Source organism: Castor canadensis, chromosome 5, assembly GCF_047511655.1.
Source record: "Castor canadensis chromosome 5, mCasCan1.hap1v2, whole genome shotgun sequence".
Classification (NCBI taxonomy): Eukaryota; Metazoa; Chordata; class Mammalia; order Rodentia; family Castoridae; genus Castor; species Castor canadensis.
Genome location: NC_133390.1, coordinates 61,912,764 through 61,929,822, shown reverse-complemented (window position 1 = coordinate 61,929,822; position 17,059 = coordinate 61,912,764). Strand labels below are relative to the sequence as shown.

The 17,059-nt window shown below is 33.7% G+C and overlaps 1 protein-coding gene across 3 annotated transcripts in view; it reads left to right on the top strand.

Moving 5' to 3' along the window:
* Cfap44 (cilia and flagella associated protein 44) overlaps nt 1-17,059 on the top strand; it is a 135,278-nt gene that overhangs the window by 46,871 nt on the left and 71,348 nt on the right. For 2 of the 3 annotated variants that reach the window (XM_074073144.1, XM_074073143.1), the window contains exons 18-23: nt 3,751-3,896; nt 5,099-5,369; nt 8,031-8,086; nt 8,239-8,401; nt 9,821-9,951; nt 15,550-15,746. In XM_074073144.1, the coding sequence (XP_073929245.1) occupies nt 3,751-3,896; nt 5,099-5,369; nt 8,031-8,086; nt 8,239-8,401; nt 9,821-9,951; nt 15,550-15,746 (964 nt within the window). Of the gene's footprint in view, nt 1-3,750; nt 3,897-5,098; nt 5,370-8,030; nt 8,087-8,238; nt 8,402-9,820; nt 9,952-15,549; nt 15,747-17,059 lie in introns of those variants that run through there. The other variant, XM_074073145.1, reaches the window with a different exon arrangement.

Here is a 17,059-nt window from a genome sequence, read left to right as displayed (position 1 = left end):
CTGATAAAATTCAGCAGAGAATCCATCGGGTCCTGGACTTTTCTTTTTGGGGAGACTCTTGATTGCTGCTTCAATTTCATTTTGTGTTATCGATCTATTCAGGTGATTAATTTCTTCCTGGTTCAGTTTTGGATGATCATATGTATCTAGAAATCTGTCCATTTCTTTTAGATTTTCAAATTTATTTGAATATAGGTTCTCGAAGTAGTCTCTGATGATTTCCTGGACTTCCATGGTGTTTGTTGTTCTCTCCCCTTTAGCATTCCTGATTCTACTAATTTGGGTTTTTTTTCTCTCCTCATTTTAGTCAGGTTTGCCAGGGGTCTATTGATCTTGTTTATTTTTTCAAAGAACCAACTTTGTTTCATTAATTCTTTGTATGGTTTTTTTGGTTTCTATTTTGTTGATTTCAGCTCTTATTTTTATTATTTCTCTCCTTCTATTTGTTTTGGGATTTGCTTGTTTTTGTTTTTCTAGGAGCTTGAGATGTATCATTAGGTCATTGATTTGGGATCTTTCAGTCTTTTTAATATATGCACACATGGCTATAAACTTTCCTCTCTGGACTGCCTTAGCTGTGTCCCATAGGTTCCGGTAGGTTGTGTTTTCATTTTCATTGACTTCCAGGACCTTTTTAATTTCCTCTTTTATGTCATTGATGATCCATTGTTCATTAAGTAATGAATTATTTAGTTTCCAGGGGTTTGCATGTTTTTTGTCTTTACTTTTGTTGTTGAGTTCTACTTTTACTGCATTGTGATCAGATAGTATGCAAGGTATAATTTTTACTTTCTTATATTTGCTGAGGCTTGCTTTGTGCCCTAGGATGTGATGTATTTTGGAGAAGGTTCCATGGGCTGCTGAGAAGAATGTATGTTGTGTAGAAGTTGGATGAAATGTCTGTAGACATCAACTAAGTCCATTTGATCTATGGTACGCTTTAGATCTAGGATTTCTTTATTGATTTGTTGTTTGGATGACTTATCTATTGATGATAATGAGGTGTTAAAGTCTCCCACAACCACTGTGTTGGCATTAATATATGCTTTTAGGTCTTTCAGGGTATGTTTGATGAAATTGGGTGCGTTGACATTGGGTGCATACAGGTTGATGATTATTATTTCCTTTTGGTCTATTTCCCCTTTTATTAGTATGGAATGTCCTTCTTTATCTCGTTTGATCAATGTAGGTTTGAAGTCTACTTTGTCAGAGATAAGTATTGCTACTCCTGCCTGTTTTCGGGAGCCATTGGCTTGGTAAATCTTCTTCCAGCCTTTCATCCTAAGCCTATGCTTATTTCTGTCAGTGAGATGGGTCTCCTGTAAGCAACAAATTGTTGGATCTTCCTTTTTAATCCATTTCGTCAAGTGGTGCCTTTTGATGGGTGAATTAAGTCCATTAACATTAAGCGTTAGTACTGATAGGTATGTGGTGATTCCTGTCATTTAGTTGTCTTAGTTGTTTGAAGGTTTGTTTGTATGTACCTAAGTTGAGGTTACTCTCTACTTTCTTGCTTTTTCTTTAAGGGCACACTTCTTGACTTACTCTGAACTCCTTTAAGATGGTCTCAGCTATTCTCTTTTAAGCCAGGATAACACTGAAACTTTGTACCTATTGAACAGTAACTTTCTCATTCTCCTTTCTCTCCAATCCTAGCAACCATTACTCTGCTTTCTGTCTCTACAATTTTAACTACTTTCTGACATAAGTGGAATCATGTCGTATCTGTGACCAGCTTATTTCATGTAGTATGATGTCCTCGAAGTTCATCCATGTCACAGCATATGTCAGAATTTCCTTCCTTTTCAATACTGAATAGTACACTTTTGTAATTGCTTACCACATGTTGCTTATCCAGTCAGCCATCAATAGATACTTAGATCTCTTCTGCCTTTTGGCTATTTTAAGTGACGCTGATATAAACATGGGTGCTCAAATATTTCTTTGAGGCTCTGCTTTCAATTCTTTTGAGTACATACCCAGATGTAGAATTGCTGGACCATATGATAATTCTATTTTTATTTATGTTTTTGAAGAACTGCCTTAATGTTTTCCTTAACAGTATACCATTTTACATTACCACCAACAGTGCACATTCTTATCTACAATTGCTACTTTTTGTTTTTAATTGTAGCCCTCCCAAGGAGTGTGAGGTGAAGCCCACTGTAGTTTTGACCTGCATTTCCTCAATGACCACTGATACTAAGCACCTTTTCATCTGCTTCTTAGCTGTTTGTATGTTTTCTTTGGGAAAACATATCTTTCAAGTTTTTTGCCCAGGTCTGAATTGATTGTTTAGGGTTTTATTGTTGAGTTTAACTATCTTTAGTTCTGTCTAGTTGCTCTTAAACCAATCTGTTGAATTTTTAATTTCTATCATTTTATTTTCAGTTCTAGAATTTCCATTTGCTACTGGTTTTTTTTATGGACTCCAGTAGGCTTAGAATATTTTCTGTATTGTCTTCAAATTTCTTAACCATATTAATCATAGTTATTTTGAAGTTTATTTTGAAAAGTTCTCTATAATTCTGTTTCTTTGGTCTGTGCTTTCTTTTGACTTTTCAATCAAGTCTTATTCTTCCTAGTTTGCCTAGTTATTATTATTATTATTGAATATAGACCTTGTGTGTGAAAAGCCAAAGAGCAACCTTGATTCTCAGTATGTTGCTTTTATCTCTTGAAGACTCATTTTGGGTTCTGGAAAACAGCTAGACTTGGATCACTTTAATCCAGTCAGTGATGAGATGACTTGAAATTAGGTTTTACTTCTTGTGAGGGGCATTCTATTTCCTGTTTTCATATACCTACAGTGCATCACTCTAGGAGTTTAACAGAAAGACCAGTAGAAAGTGTTTCCACAATGGTTCTTTCCCTTGGAGAACCTGGAATTTCCCTTTCCTTAAGCCCATGAGACTGCAGATAGCTCTGCTCAGTTTCCTAGTCTCTTATCTGCCACTTCAATTGAAAATTGCTTCAGGCAGAAAAGCAATGCCAAGTGCCAGGCTTCTGACTTTCAGTCTTTTCTGGGTCTTCCTATTTTGGTAACTCCCCAATGCCTTCCAACATATCTTTCAAAAAATATTTGTTCTGATTATTCTCAATAGGAGAGTTTGACTGAAGCAATCCAATCTGCCATTGTCAAAAGTGGAAGCAGTATTTTGATTTTCAGATGTGATCATTTTGCTACCTTCTCTCTTATTTACTCATTTATTTTTTCATAAAGATGTGGCACTTAATTAATGTCCTTTAAAAAGGACTCTGATCCATATGGAGAAAGAAAACATATAGGGTTAGAGCAGTGTAGCTCTGCCAAATAAACTCTTGTCTTCTCACTATATCGATAGATTTTTCTCCTAAATAATAGTTCCTGGAAAATTAATAATATTTAAAGTTATGCTAAACTGAAAACTGGCTGCTAAAACAATGATCTGCACAACCTACTATTAAATAGCACTTATTCATAATAACACTTGAAGAAATAAATGGAATTCATTAGATAGAGTTGAAATCTCTCTCGTATTGGCTTTAACTGGAAGTGAATCATCATAAATTATCATATTTATATAGTTGCATATAAATGGACAATAGAGACAGTTTGTAGTAATAATAAAACCTATAATCATGGATATCAGATAGACATAGATGTTTTAAAACATCTATTTTGTATTTTAAGTTTTGAAATAATCAAAAAATCCTAATGCAGTCATGTGTATTATACTCAAGAAGCACTTTCTGTGTTATTTTTTGCAGGGTGGCTATGATTCTGGTTTTCTATATCACTGTAAATTTCCCCCATGTGACAAAAACAGTGATTTCAAAAACCAGAAGGATGAACCTTTTGATTTCCGTTTTCTTGATGATACAGAAGATAATCCTGTCCAAACTATCACTTTCAGGTGAACAGAATTTCAAAAACCTTTAAAAACTATATCCCATTAGTGTCTATGTTTTTGTGTATTTTGTATCATGGAGAGTGTTAATTTTTAAAGATCCATTTAGAGAAAAGGGTGCTAAAATTGATGTTTGGTTAAATAAATCAAATGAATAAATATAATTAAATTATATTTAATTCTCCCATCAGATATTCTCTCAGAATTTCTGCTTATCACATAATCGAAGTGTATAAATTTACCTTCTGTTAGGTATGAGGATGCTTCTACATGGTCAGATAATGAAGGTCAGGGTTCTAGAGAAATTACAAATAAATCATCAGCCCTTTAGTAATTGAGAACTGAGCATATGTACCAGTCATTCTTCTGAAGACTAGATAGACTAGTTCCAATTTTCAAATTGGCTTTTTTTCCTTTTCTTTTTGCAGTGCTGGGGATTGAACCTAGGGTCTTGCATACCAGGCAAGCCCTGCACCACTGAGCTACATTCCCAGCCTCTCCTTTGTTGTTTTGTTAGTTTACTAAGTCTGCCATAACAAAATACCAAATATTGGGTGGCTTAAGCAACAGACTAGAGTTCCAAAGTCAAGATGTGGCAGGTTTGGTTTCTCTTGATGTCTCTCTCCTAGGCTTGCAGATACCTGCCCACCTGCCTTCTTATGGCCTCTCTTGGTCTTTCCTTTGTGCACCATATTTCTAAACTCTTTTCTCCTCTCCAAATCTTTATTTCTTATAAGGACACCAGTCAGACTGGGTTAGGATCCACCCTAATGTTCTTTTTTAATTTTTTTTGTGAACTGGGGTTTGAACTCAGGGTTTTATGCTTGCAAAGCAGGCACTCTACTGCTTGAGGCACATCTCCAGTCCTTCCTTTTGCACTGGTTATTTTGGAGATTCTTGGGAACTATTTTCCTGGACTCACTTCGAACCATGATCCTCCTGATCGCAGCCTCCCAAGTAGCTAGGATTATAGGTGTGAACCCCTGGCACCTGGCCTAATGTTCTTATTTTAACTTAATTTCTTCTTTAAAGGTCCTATCTCATAATATGTATTCTGAAGTATTTAGGGTTAGGGCTTGAATATGTGAATTTTGGTGGTACACAATTCAATTCATAATACCTTTGTTATTTAAAGTCTAGTCATTTGTCAGTTTATTTAAAATTAAAAACTAATAGGAAGAATAATTTACTTTGTTTTTGACTTACAGCATTAACCGAACCATGATGTTTTGTGGAATGAGAAATGGAGCAATTCGAGTGTATTTCCTAAGTCAGAATGATCCTTCACTGGACAATTTGGAGAACTACTGGCACTTCAATATGCACGACAATAATTATGGATGTGTGAAAGGCATCTGTACTAGCTTTGATGACCGTTTCTTGGTGACTATTGGGGCAGATAGTAATATCTTTGTTTTCAACATTTTCTCTGAATTAGAGTTAGAGAAAACCTTCAAAGCCAAAGTGCCATCTCCCAGGGTAGGTAACTGATGAAACAATTAATTAATTAACAGCAACAGAAAGCTTTATTTTAAAGTAGTGATATAATACAGATCATATCTTTAAAAATTGAGAACTAGACACATTAACTTTATAATATAACATAGCCATAATATAATATAATATATAATTAATATAATATAGCTTTATCTATACTATGCTATGCAATCTATAATATCTATGTTCTATACATAACCTTGTATCTAATCTTCATATCAGTATTATAATTTTTGACCTTCTGGTGATTTTATATCAAATATTCATGGTATTGGATCCCCTTATTATTAAAGATATGTAGCTCCCCAAATTTATAATGAATGTGTCAATTTTTCCATATCAATCTCTTGTTTTCAAATTGCACAATATTTTTCAGGTATATATATATATTTAGCTTTCATTTATTGATTTACTCATTGTAGAGGCATGTATATGATGTACACCACAAAGTGTGCTTTTGAAGAGGTTAAAAAATATGAATGGCTTTAATATTTACAATGTGAAAATGTGGGTCTTGACCAAAGATTCACTATAAATTATTCTGTTCTTAGCAGAATAGATTACTGGCTTTATGATGAAGATTGAGAGTTCAAATGCTCAAATTATATCCTTTTGACTTAACACAGACCAGAGTTTTCTATTATCAAAGTGATTCCTTTGGTTAAAGTAACTATTTAATAACAACTAGAATTGTTCCTAAAGACTAAAGAGTTATATAAGAAAGACCACAGTTAAAATTTGTAAGAACACATTGCCCATTTAACAGTTAGCCTACTTCAAAAGAACACACAGAATATGGGAAGATAGGAGTAGATAAATTTTTATTTCTTCTAATAGCAGAATTTTGGGTATGAGACAATGTTTGAAGAGAGCCCAGCTCTGCGATAGGAATTACAGAAGGGAAAATATATAAAGAAAAAGAAAATCTTTATTTTTCTACCTTGTGCCAACCTTCTCTATACAGACCTATGTTGGCTAGAAAAAAAATCATTTTACAATTTGAATAATAGCATCCTTTTATTTATGGCCACAGTCAATCTTTCTTGGTTTTTTTTTTTTGTTGTTGTTGTTTTCTTTTTCTTTTCTGGAGGTATTGGGATTGAACCCAGGGCCTCATGCGTGTTTGGCAAGTACCTTTTTTTTTTGAAACAGGGTCTCGTCATGTAGTATAGGGTAGCCTCAAACTCACAAACTTCCTGCTTTGGTCTACTGAGTGCTGAGATTACAGGTTTCTGTCACCACTCCTGGCCTGCAGTCAATATTTCTTAAATGACTGATGTAGACTCTTGCTTTTAAGAGGGCAAAATCCAAAAGAATTTTAAAAGCCCCACAAAAGCCAACTAAGCTCTTCAGGAGCTCTTCAGGAGTAAGAATCAGCTGGGGAACCCTTAAAAATACAAATGCCCAAACTCTTCCCAGGAACAAATAAATTAGAATCTCTGAAGGGGAGGCTGAAGTATCAGTATTTTATAAACTTACATTCACCTGGTTCTAATGTGTAGCCAAGATTGAAATCCTTTGGTATTTTAGAACTGTTGGAAGCACCTTTGTTTAAGTCAACTGTATTGGTGTTAACTGTGGCCAAGGTATAGTTGGTCAAATCTGTATCAAATCTTGGCACACTTACATTAGAGAAACAAAGGACTTAGCTCTCAGCAATAAAAGAATAATAAATAAAGAAAATTCAATAAATTTTTGTGTTTTGAGTATTTAAGAGTAAGCAGAATTTATTAGCCATCACTGTCTCTTATATTGTTCATGTACATGGCTTAACTTTTACTAAAGTCATAAACCTTGACTTCCATAAAATACACGGTTACATTTCATATGTAGAAACACTGTATGTTTATATTTCATATATATAATGACTTCAATAAAACAACATAATCAAAAGAGAGTCTTTATTTCTTTACAAAGAATGACAGCAAAAATAGGCCCATCTGTTATGAAAGAGAATAGGCTACAATTTCGTTTCCTTACACAGACTAAGATATTTTATAGCACCCGAATACACAAAGCACTTTAAGTGATTTCCTCCTAAGATCCCCTTAATTTAAACTGGCTTCTTTTCTAAAAGGAGACTTGTATTTCTTATTTCATAGCTTTCTCTTGGAAGGAAGGGGATTACATTGTTCATTGCATTTTCTACTTTATGTTTTCTTTTAGGTCATGTAAAATTCTTACTTAAAATTAACACACACACACACACAAACACACACACCATCTTCCTAGTATACACATGAGATGTTTGAGGGAATTATGTATATAATAAAGGGATATATTGAAAAACAGCATTTTGAAACAAATGGTCTAGAATTTTTGTGTGTATTTTCTACTAATAGCACATGTATTAATAGTTCATTTGAATTAGTAACTGCATTTGAGGGTGGAATTATAGTGATATTAACATTTTGCAAACATATGATTAGGTTTCAAGACTATTTCTACCTATCCCTTTAAATAAGGCAGAAAGAAATTTAGTCAACTATAAATTTTCCCCTAATTTGTTTTGTGTGAAACTGTTTTTAAGACCTACTACTGTTAGAAATTGGCAAGGAAAAAACCCTTCAATTTACTTCTTCCTAAATATTTTGAGGTAAATATTGTACAATTTTAATGGGCTAATTTTTACTCTTCCTACAGTTTGGAATGGAAGCAGAGCCAATTCCACAAGATATTGAAGATCCCAAGGCCTATAGGTAAATACTGTTTAGGCCTGAGTTTTTGCAAAATGAACCTCCATTCTTAGAAGTTGACCAAGCTATATGAATTTCCAAATTATTGAATGCTAATTTTCTCTTATGCTGTTTCTGAATCCTATACCAATATCCTTTTAAATTTCTGTTTTCAGTATTGAGAATGCCAGAAGAAAAAGAGAACATGACAAGTTAATGAAAGAAGCTGAAGAAATAAAAACTAGGAAGAGAGAACAAATCAAAGCTTTGAGGAATGAATTTGGGGAACTATTAGCAATGAATAAAGAATTACCAAGTCACATGCAATTTAAACGGACAGTAAGTCTAAATAAATTTGACTTTAATTTTAACATGCTATTTCTGGATTGAGACTATTTTGCCAACAAAAAGGAATGCTGAAAACTGTCTTTAACCTTTCTTTTTTCTGACCAGTAAATGTGTTTGCAGCAACTCAGCTGCTATAAAACTTAACACACAATTTGGTTTGGAAACAGATGAACCTCTTTACATAATACAAAGTTGATTACTGGATTTAGCCACCTCACATGTTGTGGGTTTTGTTGTTGTTTTTGTATTTGGTAGCAAGAGAAAATATAACTACAGGTTTTAATCTGGTTAGCAACACTTATTCTACTTATCTCTTAGGTAGGTACATGTATAATTTGATTCTCTGCGATTCTATTTTTATATTCATCGGATCTATTGAGAAGATAGTATCTGGTTAATCCACAAAGTTTCTAAAAGATAACTTAGTAGCTATGGGCACAGTCACAGAATTGTTTAAGCCAATTTTGCATTCACTTTTTTTCATTTGTGACTTATTGGAAAATCCATGTTTCTGCTTGTTTTTTTTATTTTTAAATTTTGAACTTCTTCTTTATACCCATGGGTTAGCCAATCCTGCAATTCTAGAAGTACTTTTCCAAATTTACGTGAAAAATAGTCTGGGAAATTATAATGATTAACTCATTATATTGGTTTTAAAAACCAACTTATAATGGTTAAAAGACCTTTTGTACTATTATACTAAGAAAAAGGTTGATATTTCTAGAGTATGGATGACAAAATTTAAGATAAAAAACCGTTAAGGCAAGTCTTATGGTTGAGCGCTTTCAATATATCATTACTAAAAAGACAAAACACCTCTGGAGAGAGTAACTACTACTACTTACAATTTAGTAGGAGTGTAGGCTCTGATGTTTTTTCAGGCCTATAAGTATCCTTATAGGAGAAAGGGAACCCCCCCATGGAAGGACACTCAACAAGAACCTGGTGATGACAAGAAGACTCCAAAGACTGCCATCTTCCCTGGGGGGTGGGGAACAATCACACAGGAAGGGATGTTCAGCTAATGATCAACTGCCATGGATTCATCTGCCCTGTGCCCAGATGGTTTTGCAGCAGTAATATCTTTGAAGTAGTGAGAGTACTTTTTTTAAACTTTGGGTACTCTCCAAAGGTTGTTAGCATTTATTATTTTTATTGTGGGAAAATCTTTAAGTGTGTAAGTTTATTTATATTATTGCCAATAATTTCTCCATGTATTAAAACTTCTCCCTATATTGTGGAAGTAAGCTCAAAAGTTTATTACTTTTCTTCTGGAGAGGAGAGTTTATGATATTTGCAAGAGACTTATGATGCAGCATATAATTGGGGACAAAATCAGAAATCTGTAACTTTATATGAAACACATAGGTAAAGAATTCTTTTTTGATGAATAAATCTGCTTATCTACAGGATTTTGATCTTGATTCCAAAATTCGTGCTGACATTCACAAAACAACGGTTCACAAAATCCAACAAGTGGAAAGGGAATTAGCTTGGGATAAAGAGAAACATGAACTTGGCCTAAAGAAGCTACAGAATAGGTAGGATCCATACTTCCTGCAAGTTAAGATATTCGAAAGTATATTTTTAAATAAAGTAGTTTATAGTAGTGTAGATGAAGTAGTTAGCTGGGAGGTCTTCTGAAGAACCAACTGACTTGAATTCTCAAGGAATTCTCTTGTTACTGCTACTAATACCTTCTTGATCTTTCTGCTCACTCCTTTCTAGTAATCTGTGGGAAATGAATTGCCTAACGATTAGATTATTTCAATTATGTAATGCATATTTACTTTCTGGTTTTGACGAATTACTTTATACAAAATTAATAAATGAGCTTATGTGTATTGAAAATAAAGAATCAAATAGATTCAAGGACTTGTAGTAAAGGACAATAAACTCCTGTCCAATCCCCCTCATGTATCAATTCAACTTTCCAGAGGAATTTCCTTTTTTTTTTGTCTTTTATTAAGGTGTATAATTTATACATAGTAAAGTACATCAATCTTAATAGAATAGTTTGGTAATTTTTAACATGTATAAACATTTATATATATATGTATTACTCAGATATATAGCATTTATACTACTCCAGAAAGTTCCCTCATGGCTTCCTCTCAGCAAATACCTACTTTCTAAAGTTGAATCTTTATTGCCATAAATTAGTTTTATCTGTAAACTTCTTTTAAATGGGATTTTAGGTATCAACTCTTTTGCATATGGCTTCTTTTATTCATATGATGTCTTAAGATTATCCATGTTGTTACATATAACAGGAGTTCATTCTTTTTTATTGCCTTGAAATATTAATTTTAAATTAAATATATTTAAATTAAATATAAATATTAAATTACACCACAATTTAATCATTCTACTATTGATAGCTATTTGAGTAATTTCTACTTTGTGCTGCTATAAATAATGCTGCTATAAACATTGGTACATGTTTTTGGTGGACAACAGCACTTATGTTAGTTATATAACCAGTTGCATAACTGCTAGGTCATAGTTTATATGCAGAATTAGCTTTATTAAACACTGACAGTTGTCCAAAATGGGTCAACCAATTTACACTCTGACAACCAATGTGTAAAAATTCCAATTGATCCCATCATTTTCTTATCCTATCATTTTCTTAGGGCAACCATAATAAAGTATCAGTTACTTTAACTATTTATTGTGTTACAACAGTTCTAGAAGATGAAAATTGAAAATCAAGGTGGCAGGTGAGTTGGTTCCTTTTGAGTGCTGGGAAGGAGAATCTGTTCTGTGCCCTCTTTGAGGATCTAGTGTTTTGCCAGCAATCTTTGATGTTCTTGACTTGAGATGTGTCACTTCAGATCCTCTGCCTTCATATGGTATTTCTGTCTCTGCATATTGTCTTTCCTTTGTGCCTGTCTGTCTCTGTGTCCAAGTTTTCCCCTTCTTACAAGGACACTAGTCATGTTGGACAAAGGTCCACCCTAATTATTTCATTTTAAATTGATAATCTCTGTCAAGATGCTATTTTTAAATAAGATCACATACTGAGGTACTATGGTTTAGGACTTGAATCTGTCTATTTTGGGGAAGAAAAACTCATAACACATTCTTGTCATCACTGGGGATTGTCATGTCTTTAAATTTCAGCCATTTTTAGTAGCATCTCTGTGTGGTTTAAATTAGCACTTACTTGATGAATGATGATTTTCAGCTCCTTTTCATGTCATGTACTGGTTGTTTGTATATTTTCTGTTACGTTTTTATTCAAGTCTTTTGTTCATTTTAAAAAACTGTGTGTAGTAGTTATTTGTAAATTCTGAATATAAGACTTTGGTTATGTCTCTGCATATCGATGAATGACTACGTATACGTATGACACGTATATATGTGCATATATAAATATCTTGCTCTAGTTTGTGGCATATTTCTTTACTCTTAATGGAATCTTTTGTTGAGTCAAAATTTTTAATTTGTCAGTTGAATTTATCAGTCTTTTTCTTTTAACGTTAATGCTTTTGTGCTGTGTTTAAGGAATCTGCCTACTCCCAAGTCATGAATTCTCCTGTTTTTTTCTGGAAGTTCTGTTGTTTTCCATCATCCATCTTAAATGATTCTTGTGGATAGTGTGAGATAGAGATCAAGTGTCTCTTTTTTCTCTATCAACAGCTGATTGACTTGGTATAATTTGTTGAAAATGCCTTGCTTTCCTCACCAGGTTGTAGTGATGCTTTCGTCATGTATTAGGTCACCATACATGACCCATATATGGGTCTGTTTCTGAACTCTTCTATTTCATTGATCTCTTTGTCCTTGTGCTGCTATTGTTCTGTCTTAGTTAAGTCCTTGATGTCTAATGTAAATCTTTCAGCTTTGTTACTTATCTCCAAGATTGAAACCTTTTCAATTCTCACAAAATCCCTCCTAAGATTTTGATTGGAGTTATATTTTATTGATTTTGATTGGAATTACATAGATCTATAGATTTATATAGGAATAATACACATTTAAAAAATAAATATTGTATCTTTCAACCCACTAACATGACATATCTTGAAAAGAATCTCTTTTAACATTTCTTCTAGTGGTTAAAACCATACTATATTAATTTTTTTTCTTTTTTTGGTGGTACTGGAGTTTGAACTAGGGCCTCACACTTGCTAGGCAGGCTCTCTACCATTGAGCTATGCTGCCAGCCCAATAATAGTTTTATAATTCATAAAACTATTTATTCCTAGTCATTTTACTTACTTTTTAGTATGATGGGTGAGGGTTTTCCTCACCTTACTTTGCCTGTGCATTCCTCTACCTTCTTGAATGTATAGAACATATTATAATAACTTCTTTAATGTCCTTGACTACTAGTTATATCATTGGTGTCATTTCTGTATCTGTTTCTGTTGACTGAAATATTTCTGTTCATTTGGATCAGTTTCTGCTTTTTTGATTGGTAAATTTTAGAAGACATTGTGAATTTTAGATTATGAGAAGAGGATATTTTTCATACTTTAAGTATTTTTGAGCTTTAATGTGGGGCTAAGTTGAGTTGCTTGGAAATAGTTTTTTGGTTTTTTTTGAGGCTTGCTTTTAATCTTTGTTAGATGGGATCAAGAGAGCCTTTAGTCTCGGGCTAATTTTTCTTTACTACTCTTCTGAATATTCTACCCTGTGTCTGATGAAGAATCAAGCATTAGGGAAGGCGAGCCATTCCAACCTGTGTAGGGGCTGAGGATTATTCTCATGTTCCCTTTTGACAGTTCTTCCCCAGCCTCAGGTAGATGCCTTCTCATTCATGTGCTAATCAGTACTTCCCTAGAGACTAGAGGGCTCTGGAGATCTTCAAGGCTCTCATTCACTGTGCAGTTATTCTCTCTCTCTCTCTCTCTCTCTCTCTCTCTCTCTCTCTCTCTCTCTCTCTCTCTCTCGTACTGTGAAGTATAGCTCTTGTTACCTGATACTAACTCCCTAAATATTTGAATTCCTGGACAATATTTGAGCCTCTCAGTTATAACTAGATTGCTCTTTGCTAAGAGAGGAAAGTGGATAAGAAGTTCTTCTCAGAAAGAACCCTCAACTTAATAGCCTCAATTTTAGCTTTAATAAATATTTATGAATGTATATGTATGTAGGGGAGTGTGAGTGTGTATGTGGGGGAGGGGGGTAAGGATGAATCTTAATCCACTAATTTAGGTATGTATGTAATGGGGCTACTTTTTGTTTATATTAACTTAAATTTAACTCTGTGCTCTCATTCTACCAAGAAGGCAGGGAAGTTGGTCTTGGTTCTACTAAGGCTCATTGTCCCAGCCTGCTTTGATTATGGTTCTGTGATCTCCTGGAGCAAATAATCTTTGGTGAGGCTAAAAGTCTCTGTGCCCTGGATTAAACACACATACAGCCATCACTTGATAGAGGGAACAAGTGTCAACAGTTCTAGAACCCAGTTTGCCCATCTTCCTCCCAGTCAGGAGGAATCTCTTCTTCCCCACTCATTCTCTCACAAATGCTCTTTCTTAATTCTCTGCTGCTTTCTTTCCCTGGTTCACAACCTTCCATCCACCGTAGCATGTCTTCACAGACCTATGGAAGGAAATAGTAAATACCTAGCTATCTGATTAGAATATGGAGAGTGGATATTATTGTGCCACCAAATAACTCTGGGTGTAACCAGTGTTTTCACCTGTGCTGATCTAATAGGCCAAACATGATCTTAATTCCTTTTGTTATTGGTAAGCTTAGCATTTCTTCTCATATTTATAGCTCATACATATTTATTCTAAGAATATCTGTTTAGATTTCTTGTTCATTTTTCTTTGGTTTCTGTTTATTTTCCCCCTTATTTTTAGTTTTAGTCTCCATTTTTGTATGATAGGTATTTGCCTTTTATTATACTTATTGTAAAACTTTCTCCTACTTTGCCATTTGCCTTACACTTTGTTCACATTGTTCTAACTATACAGAAGTTATACTTTTGATATGATCAAAATTGACTCATGGGAAGGCTAGATTTGAAGAGTCAAACTCCAATGGGTAAAAGGTAAAGGGCATAAGTCTTAAAGAGATGAGAAAGATATGCTATGAAAAAAAGGAAGGTTAAAAAGAAATAGTAAATGGTTTTAAGAGGAGACATAGGATTGAGTCAGACAACTAGACAGACAGGTAGGAGTAATGACACATACATAAAAGTTAAAATTTAAAATTAAAAGTGTATGGGGGGAGGCTAATTATGAACCAGTGTCTCAAAATAGCAATGGTCTAACTGATGAAGAATTTAAAAAAAATTTTTAATTGACAGGTAAAGAACTTTTGAAAGATAAATTTCTGTGGACTATAAGTGAAAGGTGGACTACAAGCATGAATTTTTAAACTTAACATTTTTAAATAGGCATTGATGATTGGGTATTGCTAGTTGGAGATCTCATGAAATGCCCTTATAAATAGGAAACTGAGGAACAAAGAGAAGGAATAGGGAGGTCTACCTTTGAATTCAACTGCCCATAGTCTGCTCCCTTCACATTACTACATACAAGCCTCATTGCCACATGCATGTGAACACACACACCATGTACTTTAAGAAAATAAAACTTGTTTTAAATGCCTTAGTGAGGTGAACTTTCTTAACCCGTGGGAAATAAATGTTAAAATTATTTTTCTACTTTTAAATTTAGAAACCCCCCACATATATACAATATATAATATATCTATTTATATAATACATAGTAAAGTAGATTACATTTTCTCAGAATTTGTTATGATCTATATACATTAAACTGTGGTCTGCTGTAAATTTTCAGTTTTCCATATATTTACAAAATAGTGGTGTTATCTGATTAATAATGAGTTGTTTAGTACTTTTAACCAAGTCTAGTTCAACTTCCATCATATCCTGATGGTAGATCAAGGTGGGGAGATGGTAGGGATGATCTAATCAATATATAATGTAAGCCTACTTAGAATTGTCACAATGAATCCCCCCTGTAAAACAAATATATCCTAATAAAAATTGTTTAAAATCCTGATGATATACAAGTGGTTAAATTTCGAATCTAGATGGTACAATAGTATTATTTGTAAGAGTATTACATTGTCTTATTTTATTACTTAACAACCATGCAGAATGATCAAAATGGTGACTACAGCAAATACTTGTTTTATTTTTTCAGATTTCGTGATCCATTGGAAAATGATATTATTGTGGTTCATGCCATACAAAGTGACCACAAGATATCCTCCTACAGACTGGTTAAGCCCTCCAAGTATTCCAAATTAAAACGAATAAGTCTATCAGACCGAAGACAAAGCAAAATGGAGAGGTTTGAAAAAGAGGGATCTGGAAGAAAGGATAGCCAGAAAGAGACAGGTAGCCTAAATCACAAAGGGGCTTTAAATCTTTATTAAGATTTCAAAACCAAATTGTGTTTTGGTGAGAAGGAACATTGAACCTTCTTTGGTTCAATTTGTTGTCCCATTTTTTCTGTGATAACTCTCCTTTGGCATAAACAATCAAGAGAGATAGGACTGTATGATGTTGCTGAGAATGAGATGCCATAGTCCTTCAACAAGTGTCCCATGTCTGCTTTCTTATTTGATGCACATTGCTAAAGAAAACCCACCCTGGTCACTGACAGTGAATGGAATACCAGATGCTGCAGTTTCCTTACTTCCACATTCAACTAATGTCAAATCTAGAATTTCCCCAAATGCTGGTTTTTAGACTGTATCTTTCCACATTCCTATTCCCTACCCCAGAATATGGGACTAAAATACTGCATTTCAAGCTATTTTTCAAGAACATACACTTTAAACAGAATAATGAGTTGTTGTTCATGATACAGAACTAACATTGTCTTCATTGAGAAATCCTATTGCTAGGATAAATTCTGATCCCATTATCCTCTATTTTAACCCTTCTACAGTCTATTACTAATCTATGTTTCTGATAGTACCATCTCATGGTGTCCACCTTTCCTGTTTAGCCTGTTCTCCAGCTTGCTGCTCCCTCATTATTACTGATACTTTTATGCCCAGGCTCCTGATGAAGTGAATTCTGATCCCTTACCTCTCTGAATTCTACCAGTTTTAAAGAACACTTTTGTTAAAAAGTCTTCACAGACCACCCAGGATATAACAAATTCTTCTTTTTCTATACTATTACATATTTGAAATATGAAATATGAAGTGGTAACTTCTATTCTCTGTAACTATACCATAATATTATTTATTTTTTCTATATCAAAAGTACGTCTTTATGTAGCTTGACTAAGGAGAGTAATACTTATTAATTGATGAAGTTAATGGTTTTTAAATTATAGATTTGAATATATATTCCTGACTAGTTTTTAATTGGCACAGTTGTTGTGTGCCTCTTCAAGTTATATGTGTCAGATAGGACTTACTTCTTCCCTTGTCCGCCTCCCATTATTATTATCACAAGTATTTCTTCTCTGCATCTCAGTGTCTGTTAGTAGTTCATCAGCATTTATCTTGTTCTCCAGTTCTTTGATATCTGTTTTGTTTTGCCAACTTTTAATAAGATCCTTAAGAGCAATAACTGTGACTTAGATCTATTTATTTTGGCATTACATAGTTGAGATAGCACCCAACTTAATGATGGTTCAACTAACAACTTGCTAACTCTATGATGGTGTGAAAGTACACCCATTCATTCTATTT